This window comes from Equus asinus, chromosome 4 (assembly GCF_041296235.1).
Source record: "Equus asinus isolate D_3611 breed Donkey chromosome 4, EquAss-T2T_v2, whole genome shotgun sequence".
Taxonomy (NCBI): domain Eukaryota; kingdom Metazoa; phylum Chordata; class Mammalia; order Perissodactyla; family Equidae; genus Equus; species Equus asinus.
Window position 1 is genome coordinate 64608750 of NC_091793.1, and position 20469 is coordinate 64629218.

Genomic DNA, 20469 nt, shown 5'->3' on the forward strand with positions numbered 1-20469 from the left:
TTTTAGATTATAATTGTTCAAGTATTGAAACTCACATAATTGAACAGTTGAAAACTGTTGGATTTCGGTACTACTGAGGAAAGACCAGCAGTTTGTACTTATTTCTAATTGAAAATTGTGTTTTCCTTTGGAGGGAGCAGATTGCTTGCTTTTCATACACATCTAGTGAAAGTGAGCGTATTCTCTGGGGTTACGACATAATCCAACCCTGTAAAAATAATTCTGACTTAGCCCTGAGACTCTACTTACAGGAATGACATGCAGATTGCACTGTCTTGGCATTTGTCTGTAGGTCTATGAAACGTAGTGTGTGTGTATGTACAGTCTACATATGCGGGGAGGTATGCTGGAGATTCTATAGTCCAGATGCGGCAAGGATGGAGCTTCTTCACCCTACAGAACTACCTATGAGCATAGAGAAGTAGGTGAGGAAAGCAAATACTTTAAGCTGGCCTTTGCTAGTCCTCTACTTTTTCCATCAGCACTCTGTCAGCAAAATATAGTCCTCGCTTCTCAGAGACTTGAAAAATGAGCAGCTCCAGCTTTATTACTCACATCTTCCTTTTCCTTTCCATTTCATTATGGGAGATGCTTCAGGCTAAACCAACTAGACTTCATGGTGACTTTTATTTCAGGGGACAAAGGACTACGTAGCCAAGCAAAAGGCTGATTTATAAAGCCTTTTTATGGAAACAGAAAATTCAAAAGTGAAAATTAGGAATAGGGGCAAACAGGACAGGAGAAAACAGCATTTAAAGATCTTTACTCTGATTAATGGATCATTTATCTTATTAAAGCGAGAAGAAGGAAAAAAGATGCTCTTGTTAGAATCACTTTAAAATAAATTTACTAACAAAATGATATAATGGAAATGATGAAGTGATTAACTAAGAATCCACAGAAAGTTTTAAAGAGAGAATGTGTATTTAGAATAACATCTTAAAGTAGAGAAGTATGACTACAAACTAAATCCTTGCCCTCTGTTCTCTGACAGAGAAGGAAAAGCCTGAAATAGGGTGAAGCTAATGAGTTCTTCATTGTGAGCCTCATCATGGAGGAAAGTGTTAACTAATCAGAGGCGATAGACGCACTAAGAACAAGACAGAATGTCTGCTAACTGTCAAGGCTGGTGAACAGCGATGTGGTAATTGTTTTCCGAATCGAATCTGTCCTGTAAAGAGAATCAGTAAGTACTTTCCACATCTGTGGATCATTATATTGGCATTCCCAGAATACTGGAGCATTTACATTGTTTCTCCCTTATCATTTTCTCCAAGATGGCCCAGAGGCAAAGAGTGAGTCATATTGCTATAGCAAAATCCTCAGGATTCTTACCACCTCCTCGTGGATGAACTCAAAATGCCTTCTTGGTGGAACGATTGTGTTTCTTTGATGCTTTGTTATCAAAAAGGGCAAAGACCGTTAAATTTGTCACCATCTTGTCTGGGAGTTTATGCCTACAAAAATATGTGTGTGTGTATGGGAGGGGGGTCTTTAGGTACATAGCATATAGCAGATGTGAAAATGTGATATGTTATGGAACCTAAGGGCTCCTCTGAAATTAAGTAGTGAGGGTTCGCTGGAGCTAACCGTAATGCCTCATATGTCAGTGCATCCTAAACTTCTTAGAGAAATGGCTCGATGCATGCACACAGAGGTGGATCATTATGTCTGTTTTAAAATGTGAAACCTGCATTCCCTTTCTGAACCAGATCTTTAGTGAGTGGATGGAAGGGAAAATTTCTGTTTGGTATTTCTCTTCGTTCATGCAGTTTTGTTTTTTGTTTTTAAGCTGAGTTAAGATAGTTTAAGATCTTTCATGGAACGAGGTACTATTTTAAACTTTTATTTGAATTTCTTTATGTTGCAGCAACTCACATATATATATTTATATATATATATATAGACCTCAGTATAATAATCTCAGGAATAACCTAGCTAACATTTCTTACATAATTGGAAGAGGCATTTTTGAAGTTATAGAACATCTACTTCCTAGCAGCTTTCTTTTTACCTGTTAGTTTCAGGCTTCTATTTTCCATGCTTCCTCTAGGTTTATGCTATTGTGTGCTGTTCTAAAGTGTTGGCCCCAGGAGAGAGTGGTAAGAAAGGAGCAAAGTAATAGCTCACTGCTCTCAGGAATCCTGTATTTGAAAATACTCAGGAGACAAGAGTCACAGTGAAAAAGGGCGATGAGTTAGGCCAATGGACTTGTTATGGTAAGGAAAACTCACACAAAACAAACCTCTCTTGTTCCTTTTAAAGTGCGAAAGCAAACTAGGCCTCCAGCATCTTCTTTCTCTACCCTGAGTTCCCTGGTAGGAATAGACTTGAGAAGGGGAAGGATGTCAGGAATGACTGTTATATGCCTAAGTCATAGAGCTCAGTTTCAAAGTCAGCCTGCAAGACGAAATAACTGCAGAACTGAAGAGTGCATCTTAGAAACTGGAAATACAGAATTGAATGTGCACATGCGCACACATGTGTCTCTTCCTTGTCAGTCTCTTGAGTGATCATTATCACCACAATAGGTTTGTCAAAGAGGAAGGCAGTGGCCATAGCTGCCTGGTCTTCTGGTCTGGGGCAAGGGGATATATGCTGTGGTGGATACACGTATGTTCCAAAAATAATTGGCAAACAAATAAGAGAAAGAGAGTGACCAAAATTAAAAGACAAGAGAAAGAAGAGAAGGAGAAAACTTTCACAACAGCAGAAAAAAGAATAGTACATGACCCTGCAGTTTTTCAGATGAAATATTCCCGTTTACACTCGCTCACTGTGTTTTGCAAGTCAATATCATTTCTAAAAGAACTGTCCAAATTTTCTGGATATTCCTTCTCCTTCATTTGGTTAGTACGATGCGACTGTTTATGCTGGTAAAGGAACCGGGTCATGATGCCGATGATAGAGAAGATGATGAATATCACCACTGCTATTACTCCTGTTGAGAAAGAGGAAAAAAAGAAAGACAGAAATTATCACGGATCATCTACTCAACAGAGATGATTCAGTCTAGACAAGAAGGCATACAGGAAAAACAAAACAAAACAAAACAAAACAAACTGTCACATACCCAGAAATAAAGACTGGTTGAAACACCTTCAGTCTTCAATTACAAAACACCCTCTCTTTCAGACTAGCTAGAGAGAAAGCCAGATCAAATCAGAGAAGGTTTTATTTAATGGACTAAGAATGCCAACAAATAAATATAGAATCAGACAAGCAAAGGATTTCTTAGTAAATTTCTTCAAGATATGCTTTAAAGAATGTGTCAGAATCATTATTTCTTTGTCGCCTTGCAAATAAGTATTTTAGAACTATTTTATTACCCTATAAAATAATATTTAAACATCTCACATCCCAATACATGCTATTCTGATGTAAATTTGCTTATATGTTTGCTTTGCTAAAAAATGTTTTCTCAATAATGCAATGCTTACCAAACATTTAGGGCATTCCTGCACTGCCCCATATTCTGCTAGACACAGGCTAGCTCACAGGTGGTATGCCTCGTCCTCCCAAAACTCAGAGTCAACCAAAATGGCAGACTTCTACCCAGTTGTGGCAGATTCCCTCCTACTTTGATTGTATGCAATTTTACTGGACCTGCTTGGCAAGTTGTACCCTGACCCTAAGGTAGGTCTTGTCTCTACCTTTGCCAGAAAGGCTCTTGGGATGTGAACAGCAATGTCAGCAAAGGGATGGTGAAAATGTGGATACTGTTGACTTTTGAAAGGGAGAATGAATCTATACATGAAAGTAAGCAACATTAAAATATTTGAAATGTATTTAAAATAGTCAAAGATAAGTTTATCCCTAATAAAATATATGTTCTGTTGTTTTATTTTTCTATCTAAGTAGCATGGATATTGAGAAAATTGTTTTTCTTACAAAGTTATTTTGGGACACTCTGCATTATGATTTATATAAGCATGGACATTTGAGAGTTAAGTATATTGAATGCATATTTTCCACCAATTTTATCAGGTCTGAGGTCATATTAAGACTGCTTACTTTTTTAAATATTCTTAAACCATTTTATGGCATTTTCCTCTACTATTTTAGAAGAACCAGAGTAAAACCACCTAAGTTAACAAACATATGAATAAACTGGGTGATAGTGAGTGACTCCCTAGACTGGGCTGCAGCTTTAAGAAATGAAATACATAACTGGTTTTTACTTCTTCAGTATATGAAGGATTCAGAATTGGAGGCTGTGCAAACCTCCAGGAATTTTCTCCTGGGGTTAGGTTGAATTTTCTGCTCTTAAAGAGACTTACAGAAGCACGCACATGGGTGGGGAAAATGTCAATAGTCACAAAGGTCTTTTCTCCACTTGTCAAATGAGAAATTATAGGAGGAGAAACAGGCACCAAATTCTTTCCTGCATTCCTTGATGCCAAACAAAAATCGAGTTGGATTCTTTTCCCTGAAGCAGAAATTCAGGTCAGAGGTTTTAAGAACTTCCTTAGGGAAAGGTCGTGGTTTTCTTCCCTTGCAATCATATTGTAATGGTCTACCTCTGTGCTCCCATAGCCATTTGTACTTCCTCTTTCAAAATACTACTCATTGATTCTATTGTTATCTGTTTACCCATCTCCTTCCCCGCCAGGCTGTGAGCTCTTTGAGGGCAGTGTCCTTGTCTTTCATCCTAGCTTTCCCATACTTAGCACAGGCCCTGACCCATAGCTGGGGCTCATTAAATAGAAGTTAAATGAATGGATACTTCCGTCTTTTAAAAGGAGAACTCTATCTGGTGTGTATCAGTTCATCTAGCCCACCAGAAGGCAGGGATGGGGTCACCGGCTAGGACTATGGTCCTCAGATACAAATGAATTTAGTCTCTCACAGACATCTTACATTAAACAAGGTTTGTGTTGCAAGGCCCAGAAGGAAAAATCAAGCTACTGAAGGCTGCATCCAAGGTGAAGCAGCATAAAAAGGGTGAGGCTGACGGGAAGCAAGAAAATGGAAAATAAAGAGAGGCAGGAGGGAGAGCTGAGCTCACAGCAGAGCAGACAAGATCTGCATCTGTAACCATATGTGCTGCTAGATTTGAAACTACAACCCTGTGGGCTTCTCCCTGCTCATTAGACCCAGCCCAAATCACTTGGTGGAGAAAACCCAACAGGATGGCTTTGCCAATCTGTCTGCCGCAACATATGTAGTTTTTTTGGTTTGCTTTGCTAGTCCTTTAGGAAAACTCACAACTGGATAAGATGAACAGGACGCACACTGGCTATCTCTAAGTAAATTATCTAGCTGTTGACTCAGTGTTCGGCTGCCTGATGGATCAGGGGCAGGATGCATCCAGGGAGTTGCAGGTACTGGGGAAGAGTGTGTCTTTGATCATACAGCACACATGGCTATTCATGAAAGGGCTCACAGTCTTGCAGATCATGCAGGAGCCTGCATGTTGCATGGCCATAGTCAAGGAAGGACTCAGATAAATTTTTCCAAAGTACAAAATCACTTGTGTCCTTTCTGCTTTCAGAAATGTAGAATGGTTTACCTCCAATGATGGCCGAGTCACTTCGAACTGCATTGGTGAGTGGTTCCTTCTCATCTGTCTTCCCAAAGGGATCTGAAAGGAGCAAAAGAGCTGAAATGCCACTCCTCATTCAAAGTCCTGGAAGGAGATCTACAAATGGAGCTGAGATGACAAACCTATGGACTAGACCAGGTGTTCTCAAATAGTTGTTAGTTGGGACTTTGGAAGGAATCCAAACAAACATACACAAAAAAGCATTTGAAGTATACTACTTACACCCCACAGTTCCAAGACCCTTTTAGCTACTAGGTAAGTTTTAAGATAAGGGACTGAAACAGATGATGGTAGTACCTTGCTCATATCTGCTTTGGCCTACAACTTACGTCTCAGCCTACCCTTCAAGTCCTTCTTGACTTTGCTGGACAGTTCCAATGTGTGACAATGGCTTATTACCTCAAGCACATATGACTCCCTGCTTCACAGGTTTCTTTAGCTGCAAGAGGATTCTGATTCCATTGACAGGGAAGAATAAAAGTGCTGGAAAATTAACACCCCAAGAAACACTCACTGATGAGAGAAGGATTTTACCATATATATATATTAACATATATGGTATAAGCAAAAGAGCATCAAGTTTGAAGGTACATAGATCTGGATTTGAATCCTTATTCTCCCTCTTGTTGGTCTGGTGACACTGAGCTAGATACTTTTTTTTTTTGGTAAGGAAGACTGGCTCTGAACTAACATGTTGCCAATCTTCTTCTTTTTTTTTTTTTGAGGAAGATTAGCCATATGCTAACATCTGTGCCAGTCTTCCTCTATTTTGTATGTGGGTCACGATCATAGCATGGCATGGCGAGTGGCATAGGTCTGTGTCAGAGATTTGAACCCTTGAACCTGGGCTGCTAAGCAGAGCACACCAGACCTAGGGGCTGGCCCCGGAACTAGATACATTTTTACATAGCAACCTGCAAACATATTAAAAGGGGGTAATGATACCTGTATTTATGTACGTAGTGCACACCAAATTTTCAGGATCTATAGCACCTATCATTATCATAGAATCATTTAATTCTTAGGAAATTACTACAATCTGGGTATTATTTTTCCCATTTCACAGATAAGGAAATTAGATCAAAGCCATTAAATAAATTGTCCAAAGTTCTATAGCTAATTTATGGCAGATTCAATAATTAAAATCAAGGTTAGCCAACTGTCACCTGCAGGTTCTTTCTGTTGTACCTCACTGCTGCCAGGAAAACACCAAGATCAGCAACAAGCAGGCAGCAGCAAAATTCTATTCCCTTTGTTTGCTCATTATTAATACCTTGTTTGGCAATTGAGTACCACACCTGATAAAAACAAATCCCAGGTACACTGCAAGACACCCAGGATGATGGTGACTTAGAAAAGAGAGTAAAGGTATTTTAACTAGTGGTAAAACAAGAGAGGATATATGGATGACAGTGCTGTGGAATTTTCTTATTATTAAGGAAGGCTGATTTTAATCTCATGAACTATATTAGTTCAGCAACCAGCTTGCCTCGTTGACCCCTAAATTCTCCAATCCTCAGAGCAGTAGCCACTTGAACAACACTGACTATATATAATATGTAATATATGCAAATACGCATTAACTTCTAACTATTCATTATATTAAAGGTAGAATTATAGTAAATATATGTAAAAATTACTATGAGAAACCAGTCATAAATCTTAATCACCAGTAATCATACAAGGTAAGGAGTCGAGCAATATTAGCCTTTAACCTGGAAAATTCTTTTTTTTTCAGCTTTATCTCCCCAAATCCCCCTGGTACATAGTTGTATATCTTAGTTGCAGGTACTTCTAGTTGTGGCATGTGGGACGCCGCCTCAACGTGGCCTGACGAGCAGTGCCATGTCCGCACCCAGGATCCAAACCGGGGAATTCCTGAGCCGCCTAAGCAGAGCGCGCGAACTTTAACCACTTGGCCATGGGGCTGGCCCCTAACCTGGAAAATTCTCTAAGACATCAACAGTAGTGCCACTGAGGGAAGTTCCGTTAAGTATTCTCTTGTGTACCTGATGAAGAATGCACCGTCGTCACTGCATTCACATCTGAGTTCACAATGGAGCCACAGCTGGATTCTGTCAAGGTCCCTTGGATAGTCACAGGTGCAATGGTGGCATGGCGCAGGGCTGCCTTCAGTGGTGCTATGTGGTTGTATTGGACTGAAGAAAGGCATCCGATAAAACCCATGGCATTTGCTTTAGCGACTTCAGTATCCAATCCAAGATTCTCTGCAACATGAAAGAGTTTTTTTTTTTAAAACTATGCTCTGTATCCCCTTTAAATAATGTCTAAAACTATGGAAAGTATTATTCTTTGAATAAGAGAAATTTCCCCCATCTCTCTTCATTTCCTATTGCCAAACTCTACCCCCAATACAAGTGCAATTTATCAAAGACACATCATAGAAAACTGCTGAGGTCATTTATGCTTTGAGATAATGTTTCAAACTTCTAAATTTTCATTCATGTATTTTATAAACTGTAACAAAGACATAGTAAATCTGTTCTCCCCCCTAGATGATTTAAAGAATTTATATCATCTCCACCACCATTTCTCTGTGGATGCTGGTGATTAGTTTAAGCATACTACAATGCCCATTACAACATTCCACTAAAAAATATAGCAAGAAAAGAAAGGAAAAGAGGAAGACATAGAGATCAGAAGTAAAAGTAGTCCTCCTAGAGGTTTATTACATTCATTATTTTAAGCAGCCTTTCTAGACTGACTCTCTGTGCAAGATTTTCACCTCCTTAGTTCCGTCCATGGTGCTGATTGATGACTATAGATTTTCTATGACAGAACTCAACCTCCCTAAGTAATTTATGATGAATAGCAAGATCAAATGTCTCACTTTCTTCAAGATTTGTACTAAGAGTACTCAGTATCCCATTTCTTTCTTTTAACAAGGATTATTCGAACAAATTGCTGTGATACAATTACATAAAATTGCAACATGTAATGAATCATTTTTTTCTTAAAGTGTAGTAATTTCAACATACATAGATGGTTCAAATAGCTATTTTATTATGACATTTGTTTATTTTCTGGAAAAGGGTAGGGATATTCCTCTCTACGAGTGTCGGTTATAATTTATTTTGATTGATAAGTGGTCTAAAAATATCTCCATGTATCTCCAAGCAAATAATTTTTGGCAGCAATTAGGAAAATATACAATGAAAATATGAAATAAAATATGAAATCAACATGCCTTAATAATGCCTTTTCTAATTTTGCCTTCATTATATTCTCCCCTTCAACACTCATGTAAATCTCACCAATTTATTATCCCTTTCTTCTTGCAGGAAAAGGAAAGGAACCATGTGTATTAATTTTATGTGGTCATTGTAACAATTACCACAAATGTAAACAAATTAAGTCAAGCACCATAAAACAATACAATTTGTTGTCTTAGAGTTCTGTAGTAGTTTAACACTAAAGTCAAGGAGTTGGCAAGGCTGCATTCCTTTCAGAAGTTCTAAAAGATAATCCATTTATTGCTTTTTCTAGCTCCCACAGGCCACCCACACTCTAGGCTTACAGCCTTTGTCCTAAGCAAGCAATGTTGCATTCCTTAGTGCCTTTCTTCCAGAGTGACATCTATTTCTAATTCTCTTATTTTGCCTCTTTCTTTCACTTTTAAGGACCCTTGTGATTACACTGGGCTTCCCAAATATTCCAGGATAATCTCCCTATTTTTAAGGTTAGCTGATTAGCAACATTAATTTTACTTGCAACTTAATTCTTCTTTGCCACTTAGCCTGAGATATTCACAGATTCTGAAGGATTAGGACTCTAATATTTTTGTGGGCCATTATTCTTCCTACCACTCCATGTCTGAAATTTTGTGAGAACTTTCCAGGTAGTGGTAATGAAAATCCAATAGACATGTGAAATAACATTCTCCTTTGAGTGTAAAAGAACATTGTGTTGGGGGAGGAAACTGCTGCCTTCTAAAAGTTTAAAAAATATCCTAAAGTGGTGGTACATATTGTTAATTACTCATGAAAGGATCACATATGTTTATTTCTTATTACAATGTGAAAAAGACTCATAAGAGGCTTCTCAAATATTGTTATGAAAAAGTCTTCCCGAGCAAAAGCTTTAATTAAGACTGGGTGTTGTTTGCTGAGTGGCACCAGAACTCAGTGTTCCCAGCTATAATTGAGAATACACGTTAACTACTAATTGGTAGTTATCAAGGGGGAAAGTTATGGATCAAAAGTATTTAGAGGAAGAGGGAGAAGAGAAGAGAAAAGAAGCATAAGTTGGCGTGACGTTTTTGCATTGTGGAACTTCAAAGTAGTGAAAAGTGACATGTCATTGTAGCTATGCCTTAAGGGTCTAAGTCAAAAGTGTCAGATCTCATTGCCAGAACCCAGTTATAAAGAAGCTTATATTGGTGCCAAGGTCTTTGGAGGGCATCACTATAGTGATTGCCATGATTACAAGTTCCAGTTACAGGAATAGGCACATGGATAAGTTGGAGAAATGGCGGAAAAATAACATTTTCTCCTTAAAGGAAGAGATGTTTTGAATAAAGTCTTATCTCTAGGGAAGCATGTTTACCCTAAGTATAATAAGGATGGAAACCTTGAGTTATTTCTGAAAAGAAATGAAGAAAAGAAGAATCCCCAAGAAGAGAAAATACTCTCATTATGAGACCTGAAAGAATTATTTCTCAGATTCTTTCATATACAGAGAGGCAAGAAAAAGTTAAGATGGTTCCAAATTATTTTTCCTTCTTATAATATTGTTAACTAATATGTGACAGACAATAATTGTTTGCCAAAAAAATTAAAAGCTGCAAATATTCAATATTCACCACCTGCTGAATGCCTCCTATATAACTATGCAGTAATTGTTTCTAAAGTATTATTTCTAGTCCACTCAAAAATTCCTCCTGGTATATGTTATTATTATCCAAAATTTACAGATGAAGAAAGTGATGCTCAGAAAAGTTAAAAGATGTACAGGAGATTATGTGGGAAAGTTGAGATTTAAACCAAAGTCTTTATGACTTGAAATGCCAATGTTTTATCTAAGCTATGCTGTCTCCCTAAAACACTCTCAAAAATATCCTAAGTAAAGAAAGATATTTTTACATAAATTAGCTGAGAAGAAACAGGTTGCAAGAACTAAGGAAAGCACAACTCACTTTGGTCGAATGCTTCACAGAGTTCACTGGACTTTGTATTATATTAAAGACATAATGCATTTCCTAATTCTTTTTACTCAGTTCCTAGATTACAGTTGCATTAGCTTCATAAGGAACTTGCTGAGGAGACTATTGTACATGCTTAGCTATGAAATGAATATGGAAGACAAACTTAACCATGAATGTGGCTACACAGAAGTGGTAGAATGAGATGCAAAGAAAGGCCCCACCCCAGGAAAATGCCAGTGTTCTCTTCTCACTCTGCCCAAGATTCTTGGCTAACATGTGAAAGTCCCATCCAATCAAGGAGAATTATAAGATTTCTCCTCATAATATATACCTCCACCTTGAGAAACCACAGGTATCTTACAAAGAAAAATCTACAAAACTTCTTATTTGATATTAACTTAGTTTCTCCCTCTGAAAACACTTTAAATATCATTGAAATATAGTTTCTAATTTTTATTAGAGTCTATCCCCTGCCCTGAAATACTGCTGTAGAAGCAGCATGGTGTGCTGGAAAATCACAGGTTGGAGGTTAGAGACCTGACTTGATGAGTCATATCCTTGCACCTAAGACCAATGTTTCCTCATTTCTAGGATTCAGTTTTGTCCACTGTAAAATAGTAACAAATAGTATCTGTCACATAAATTATAGTGAAAATGAATATAAGTATGATTCTTAGCTTAGTATCCATAAACACATTTATTATTATCATCTTTACTTTTCCTACTACACATCAGTTCCAAACTCCTTTGCCTAGATTCAATGGCCTCCAACACTCCCAAGTAATATTGCATTTATATGAGAGAAGTAAGATTTAAGTGCTGTTGTACTTGCTGTGAAGTCTTTCTTTCCCCTAAATTTCTACTTCAGACTCACACACAACTGAATAAACATAGTACTAAAACAGCATAAAACATGGAGCTAAACCTAGTACTAAAACTTTCAATGACTCAATTGGTTAAGTTATTATAGACTAACTTCTTAAAGCATTTTAAAATTTGACTTTCTATATTAACTTGCAAGCACTCAATTCTTGAAAGAAAGATATGTGTCTCTATTAAACCAAGTGGATTTTGAGATGCCAAGGAAAGTAACACAGAACTAATTTAGGCCCAGAATATGCGACACTTCACAAAGTCACAACTGTTTGACACTGAGAGAGGGATAGAGCCAATCCAGGCTAATTTTATGCTGGCAGTTTTTGTGGATATTTAAAAAAGAAGGAAAGATCAGCAATTTGCTAAAAACAAACAATGCTCTAGGATGTAACATGATATTTTCTATATGTCAAAATCCATTTATGACATTTGAATCTTGAGGTGTCAAAATACAATCCATGTAGACCCACACAACCTAGGCTTTTAAGAGTAAAGCATTGTACCAACATAACATATAAATAAAGGAAACCAACATCAATGGAAGTTATGAGCAGTATATACAAGTAAAAAGTTTTTCCCTCCAAAGTCCATTGTGGCCTTCAGGTAAGAGAGAAATTGTCTGAAAATTTAACTACCAGGAGTATCCAAAGTCCAAAAATCATGTCTCTCAGATAAAGTTTTTAATCTGAAAGGGGAATGTCAAACTGTAGTAAAAAAATACTTTGCATTTACTTAATGATTTTATGCTTTTCATGATATGTTCATTTGTATATCCTATGCAAATATTCATCCTTGTGAAAGAGAAAGGATGGGATAATTACCACTTAGAAAAACTGAGACTTAAGATCAAGTAATTGTCTAAGCAAATTAACCAATGCATGGCCAATCCAGGTCTGGAAACTAGGTCTCTTGGACCCTATGCTCCTCTTTTTCTATTATGCCATGCTTAATCCTTTCTGCAGGCATGACTGTTGTTAAGGTGAAAAGAAACTTCACATCTGTAGCAGTACAGCATTCACTAACTAGCTCCTGCTCACCTCTGTGCTGCCCCCAAGTGAACTGCTCTCTCTTCCCGGGACAAAAACACTGTTCCCTCCGCCTAGTTGGCCCTTCTGTCCCTTAATTACCTGGATAACGTTTTCCTCTCCTCTGCAACCCTACATCTATTTAGTAGTCCTTATGACAACCACACTCTGTGTGAGACAGTGGACTCACAATCACTAGCAAGCAGACATTTCCCCATCTGCATGAGCTTGCAGCCATTTTGGAGGATTAATTTAATGGACTAGCAATGATTTCAGGCAATAAGTCTTATGTTAAGGGGTGATCATTGTGGCTATGGAAGCACAGAAGAGACCCCCCCCCAATACAATCTAGGACAGTGGTGATCAAGTTGAGTATGCAAAAGAATTTCTAGAGAAATGTCTGAAAATGCATATTTCTGGATCTTTACCCATTCAATAGGTCTGATGTGGAGGTACTCAAGAATTTGCATTTTAAAGCACCTTCTTAGACAATTATGATGTATATGGTTCATGAACCACACTTTGAGAAATCTTGATTTAGGAACGATGGCTTAGAATAAGTGTATTTAAACAAATGCTTAGGTGATAGACAATAATCATGCATGAGAGGGCAGGCAGATTGTTGCAGACAGAAATCAAAGCCCTACAAGGCCTAGAGTGAGAAAGTCCACCATATTTAAAACACTGAAAAACCAAGTTAACTCTACCTGAAAATAAGGCAAAAGATGATGTTGAAAATATAAGTAGGAGCCAGGTAGAATTAATAACCAACTTCATCATATTCTCAAGGCATTTTGCTTACCTCTATTACACTTCTTTTATATCATGATAATGTTTACAAGTTTATTCCCCCCACTAGATTGGAAGCTTCTCGCTTTCAGGAAACCTGTCCTGTTCAGATTTCCAATCCCATCAACTAGGACACAATGCCCAACACATAGTGTATTTAGTAAGCAGGAAAGGAATTAATGAATGAAAAAGTAACCGTTTCCTAATATCAACAGTAATGCAGCCTAATCATGTATATTTACATATATTTCAGACTTCTGCATTCCAGCCAATTACAGGCATATAGTTTCTTTACTTTTACATTCACACTCACAACATGTTATGCAGAACTCTCTTTGATGAGGCAGCCCAAGTTCTGATGAGAATTTCATTAGTGTTTTTTACAGCTCTGCCAAGAGGGCACATGGAATATTTCTCTTTGTTGCTCTCAACATTTTTTTACCTAAAGCTAAATGAACTGTTCAGATGGAATCTGAGTGACCATGCAAATCTGGTTGCTACATGTTACAGTGTCTATCCTGTAGATATGACCCAGAAAGATTTAAGAGCTGGGCCTCTGAATTTGCTCCTAACACTGCCCAGTAATCACACCCAAATATTTCATGACAACCTCCTTTCCTTCAGTCTCAGGCTGAAAGTCTGTTCGTCAGTGAGGACTTTTTTTATACCTTACTGAGGAGTCCATCGTCTCTCCTCCCACTCTAATTCTTTAACACAAAAACTAGTGATTTCCTTTCTAACTCATTTCCTCAAACTTTGTAATTGTGTGTGTGTGTGTATGTGTGGTTCTTGTTTTACCTTTTATGTACCACTCCAGACAATAAGTTTTATGAAGAAATTATGCCTATTTGCTTACCACTAACTACCTTTTTCCTAATATAGTATCTTGGACATAGAAATTGCTAAATAAATATTTTTGGATAACGGAATGAGTCAACATTGCACATGATCTGGCACATAGTAGGCCTTCCATGACTCTCCTTTAAGTAAAAACATATACATATAGATGGACGGATAGATACTGATACAATACAAGAAGTCTAAAAAATAGCCTAATCAATTCAGTAAACAAAAGCTCGACCATTTGAGAATGCATCATTTCAACTGAACTATATTTTTCATTGTTTAATTGGGTTATTTATTTACATGCATTATGTAAAGGCACCTCTATGAATATAGAACAGTGACTACTGAATCAGGAAAACCCTAGCAACATATCCAAATTTAAAAATCTAGATATCATACTCCCAGTACCAATTCTGCTCATTTTCCAAAGAAACATCATTTTTTTGACTTTAAGACTGGGATTTGCAAGTTGATGTATAAACTCAGTCTTTTGGAATTGAAAGAAATTTTAAAAAATCCCTCCTAGAGTGCTGATTATTTATTTGATGTGGGGTTGGAATCAGACAACTCACATGTCAATACAAGATACCTACGTTGTTAACTCTGTTAAAGAAAATGGGCAAAACTAGGATCGTGCATGTCCCAACAGAGGCTCTTTTAAGAGAGCCCAGAAATAACCCATAGAAATAAATTCTACTCTGAAATGGAATTTCTAGCTGTAGAGGTGAAAGTACCAAAAAGATTAAAAGCCATACTGAGCACCCTAATGTTATTTATTTTTTTGTTTATAGAGGTAGCTATAATGCATATTTTGTTAGGAGTCTTTCTACGGCAGGTAACATAAAATCCAACTTGCAGAGAATTAAATGATACAGGGATTAATTGTCTCAAATAACCAGGCATTTAGAGGCAAGGAGAGCTCTGGGCATGGAATGTCAGGTCTGCTCTGTGGCTGTCTCCCCTCAGGTTGAAGCAAGGTGATTGTGCAGTTCCAGGCATCACCTAGAGATGCAACAACATCTAGAAGCAACAAAAAACAAAAAACAAAGAAAAAGCTGCCTTATCCTGTTTTTTTCTAAGAACGGAGAATACTTTCTCAGAACCACATGCACTCAGCTACCCTGCAGACTTCCTCTGATTGCCAGGTGGTGTCACATGCTTACGCCTACTCCAGTCACTGGCAATGGAAATGGACCATAGTCACTTGCTTGGACTAGCAGTTCTCAAGACCCATTTTTGGTCTCAAGACCCATTTTCACTCTTAAAAATCCTAAAGAGATTTTGGATTTTTAAATCTATCCATCCATATCCACTGTATTAGAAATTAAAATTGAGGAAATTTTTAAACAAGAACCCGCAGCACAGATTCCATTATCTGTCTGAGTGACGATATCATCACACATCTTGTAGCCTCTGAAAAATTCCCTTCTACATGGATAAGAAAACATGATAATGATAAATAATGCCTATTATGAATGTGAAGATAGTTTTGACCTTGTGGAGTCCATCAAAAGGTCCCAGGATACCCCCGTCCTAATGACCTAGACCAAACGTTGAGAATCACTGGCTCAGACCAATTAGGAGGAATTCAAGAATTGCACATGGAAAAAGACCTTCCCAGAAGCACATGACTTCATGAAGGAGCATGAATGCTTGAATCAAATTGGAATTTTCTTAGGAAGGGAGAAAGAAGCCAAAATGGATGTTGGATAGGCAACTGACACTGTGAGTTACATACATGCAACCCAATCTCTGCAAGCCAAGAAAGAGATATAGATAGATATAAACATATCATCAAAAATAACTGCCCTTTTTTTTGTTGTTTTTTGTGAGAAAGATTGGCTCTGAGTTAACATCTGTTGCCCAACTTCCTCTTTTTGCTTGAGGAAAATTGTTGCTGAGCTAACATCTATGCCAATCTTTCTCTATTTTGTATGTGGGACCCTGCCACAGCATGGCTTGATGAGTGGTTCTTTTCTGTGCCCAGGATCCGAACCTGTGAACACTGATCCACCAAAGCAGAGTGGGCAAACTCAACTGCTATTCCATGGGGACTGCCCCCAAAATAACTGCCTTTTAAACTGCACGTGTGTGTGTATCCCACCTCTCATACACACAGATTCACAGATTCAGTTTAAAAGGGAGTTATTTTTGCTGGGTCATATATTGACCTTTTATAAAGATTCTGATGTCTAGGTTGAATGACCTAAATTTGACCACTCTAAATTGGGAAAAACAGAGCTATTCTCTAGGGACTGAATGGAGATCAGCTATAGGCAAAATTACCCCATTGGTGATGATTATGTTTAGCGTTGCTTTTCTTTTCAGTTTTTTTGTGCTAACTACCCTCTATTCTGGTGCTAACCTGTATCACATGCCTCATACTACTAGACAATATTATATGTCATTATATGTCACTCAGCATGGCCTTTGAAGTACTCCTCCATTATAATACTAGGGGTTACTGATTACTGAACATCTCTCAGATTAGGTGGTGAAGCATCTTACAACAAATGACATGCATTAGCTCTAAGACTTAGAAAAGACAGAGTAGTGTGTCATTATACCCACTGTGCAGATGAGGAAAAGAAATTCATAGGGGTTCAAAGTCACTGTAGCTAGAATACCTAGTTCTTCTACTACAGTTTCTTCTTATGTATCATACCATCCCTTTGAACCCACAAACAAGAGTGTAATGACCATGTCCTGGCCACCATGAGTCCATAGGAGTGATCAGATCAGAACAGCATGAGGGCCTGGCAGCTAAAATTTTGGGTAAATTAAAACCATTCATGCTGCTCTCAGGACACTGGGGAGGGAGGGAGGACATATTTGTCTTTGTACCTCTAGATATCACCCAATATGTAATTGGTGATTTTTATATTAAATGAATAGAACTAATTAAAATCACAGCTGTAATGTGGTAAGCATGAAGATACTACATCTCTCTAAGCCTGTTTCCTCCTAGGTAAAATTAAGCTGATCATAGTATGTATCTTGAGGATTGGTTTTCAGGACACATGGTGTGGTAAAGAATAATGCCCCCCCCAAAGATGTCCACATCTGAATCCCTAGACTGTAAATGTGCTATTTTATATGGCAAAAAGGACTTTGCTGATGTGATTAAGTTAAGGGTCTGGAGATGCAATGATTATCCTGAATTATCCAGGTAAACTAAGTGTAATCACAAGGGTCCATATAAGATGGAGGCAAGAAAGTCAAAGGCAGAAGTAGGAGGTGTGATGACAGAAGCAAGAGGTTCCAGCGATTTGAGGATGGGGCTACAAGCCAAAGAATGCAAGTGATGGCCAATGTAAATTGGAAAAGGAAAGGAAAGAGATTCTCCTCTGAAGCCTCCCGAAGCAACGCAGCCCTGCTGACACCTTAATTTCAGCCTCAGAAGACTCACTTAAGACTTCTAACCTCCAGAACTGTAAGATCATAAATTTATGTTGTTTTAAGCCACCAAGTTTATGGTAATTTGTCACAGCGGTAACAGGAAAACAATATACATAGGAATACTCTGTGAATGGTAAGCAGTTCTACGTTTCTACTTTTAAAACATGCCCAGATGCTAATATTTTAGTTGCTATAAGACGATGATAATTTTCTTGTTTAAATATTCCTATTCAATAAGGTTGGTTGTTTCAAACAGTTTCCACTTTGCCCTGTTCCAATAGCATGAATTTTAGTTACCACAATTTCAATAACACCAGTCCCCCAACAACATGGCTCAGATTTTAGTGACTATGGTATTAACTGGGAGAAATTGCATAAAGTACAACTATGCTGCTAGTTCTTTAGTCCACAAATTAATATATAAATAACAAATATGCAGTATAATTAGAGACCAATGACATAACTTCTTTCAAAGTCTATGGGTTATTGGTCACTGGGTGATTGTTTATTTAGTTCACACACAGCAAAGCATATAGTTGTGTGGCTTCTTTGATGTTCAGTAATAAACTCATGTGACATTTTACAAAAACAGATGATCAAAATAGGGACTTGGTCAACAAAAATGAAAATGAAGTGAAGAAACAAGAAATAATAACACTAGGGTGGGCCAGCCTTGTGGCCAAGTGATTAAGTTTGCATGCACTGCTTTGGTGGCCTGGGGTTCTCTGGTTTGGATCCTGGGTGCAGACCTACACACCGCTCATCAAGCCATGCCATGGCGGCATCGCACATAGAAGACTAGAATGACCTACAACTAGGACATACAACTATGTACTGGGGCTTTGGGGAGGGAAAAAAAAAAGGAGGATGATTGGCAACAGATGTTAGTTCAGGGCCAGTCTTCCGTACCAAAAAAGCATACTTAAAAATAAATAAATAAATAAAAAATACATAAAAAATAATAATAACACTGGGAGTGAAATTCCAATGCAAATTGATTTATAAAAGAAATAGCTGACCATGGATATGCTGACACTGACGCTGTTTGAGAGACTCTAGATCTGCAAGCACAGGAAATTAGTGAAGGCAATATGAATCGACATGAATGAGGTAAGTAGTTCATGATCAAAACAGAGACAATGTCCCAGAGGAAGTGATGCCAGCAATCCTTGACATTCAAGGAACTTTCCAAGACATTTCATGACATTGAAAGCACAAAGCATAAAATGTTAGAACCTGATCCAAACTTAGAAAAGAGCAAGTCAGTTCACCAAGGCATAGAAAAGATGCTCCCTCCCTAGAAGGCAAGCACTGTTCAATCCACCCCATAAGGTTTTTACAAACGAATAAAACACTCTAATTCTCAATGTTTCTAATATTTTACCTTACAATGTACTAAATAAATATTGGTATTATTATATTTTCATTTCCCTTAGAAAGTTTTTAATGCTTTGACAATTTTCTTTTCTTTTTTTTTCTGAAGGAGATTCACCCTGAACTAACATCTGTTGCCAATCTTCCTCTATTTTGCATGTGAGCCACTGCCACAGCATGGACACTGATAAATGAACGGTGTAGGTCCGCACCTGGGAACTGAATCCAGGCCACCAAAGAGGAGCATGCCAAATTTAACCAGTAGGCCACCAGGACAGGCCCACAAAAAATTTTTAAACATCATAGAACTATTGTAATTTTTCTCACGAATGATTAAGCTCCCTTTTCCAGTTTCAGCTTGTGTGGTTACTCTTACTGTTGTGCAATATTGTGTAAAGTAAGGACAGCCTGCATTATCTCCATCACAAAAGCATTCCTTAATATGTGTCTAATGCTGCTTTAAGGGCCTTATACCACTCAAACATCTTCTGTGTTGTTATGTTCATTTTAAAGGTAAGAAAATGGAAACAAAAGAGGTTAAATAATATGCTTAAAGTAATAGCCAGTAAGTCAAAAGGCCGGGATTTGAACCCAGCCTGTGTCAGCTCAGTCTCAGACTGCAGGACATGACACAGGCTTGCTCTCCTAATTGCTAACACTCCTAGGACATCAATTATGTACGAGGGTTTACCCTGCTAAGTTAAATGAGCAGTTGTGTTGTGATAATCACATCACAATAGCCTTCTAAAATAGGAGCTATGTCAATCTCCACGCCATTGATGAAAGCAATTTAGGTTTAGAGAAGTGAAGTAACTTGTCCAAAGTCTCACAGTAAATGGTGGGGCCTGGTTCCAGATAAAGAGCTCATTATGGCCAGTGCAGAGGTGCAGTACATTTTGTTGAATAAATGTGTTCAGTGATTGGACCTTTAAATTCTATTCTGTATGTTTTTTCTCAGAACTTTGTAAATATTTTCCCATGACTTATTAACCTTCTTCAGCAAAGTGTGCTCATTCCAGAGAGCCAAACTCTCTTCCTTGCTTATGAAAGGAGATATTAGCCGACCGGCAACCTAGTGAGATAATAGTTTGATGATTGCTACTGACCTCTTCTTTGAGATAGCACATTTATAGTTTAAAATGAATCTGCAAAGCATTCAGGAAAAGCAGCAGCACATTTCTGGGATTTCATTACAAGAGGTATTTTGGAACTATTGTGTTTTGCAGCATGCTTCAAATCACACCAAAAATTTAATTCGGTAAATACTAATTAAAGACAATCTGGGCACAAAGCATTGGTTGTATTGTTTGCATAAAGGCTGAGTCTGCTCAGCTTTTAGAGCAGGCACGCCAGAGTTACAGGGCAGGACTCAGCAGCAGGGGATTGGCCGCTGTCAGGAGCCTCCTCCTACAGGCAGCCGTGCCAATTTAAAGTGTTCCTGTCTCTGCAGC

At 37.9% G+C, this 20469-nt stretch overlaps 1 protein-coding gene across 2 annotated transcripts in view; it reads right to left on the minus strand.

The window, feature by feature from the left end:
• Positions 1-1789: 1789 nt before the first annotated feature.
• CNTNAP5 (contactin associated protein family member 5) overlaps positions 1790-20469 on the minus strand; it is a 767582-nt gene continuing 748902 nt past the window's right edge. For both annotated transcript variants that reach the window (XM_044769171.2, XM_070507397.1), the window contains exons 22-24: positions 7555-7773; positions 5513-5584; positions 1790-2941 (exon numbers count right to left, since the gene is read on the minus strand). In XM_044769171.2, the coding sequence (XP_044625106.1) occupies positions 2745-2941; positions 5513-5584; positions 7555-7773 (488 nt within the window). In that variant the 3' untranslated portion in view covers positions 1790-2744. The remainder of the gene's footprint in view (positions 2942-5512; positions 5585-7554; positions 7774-20469) is intronic.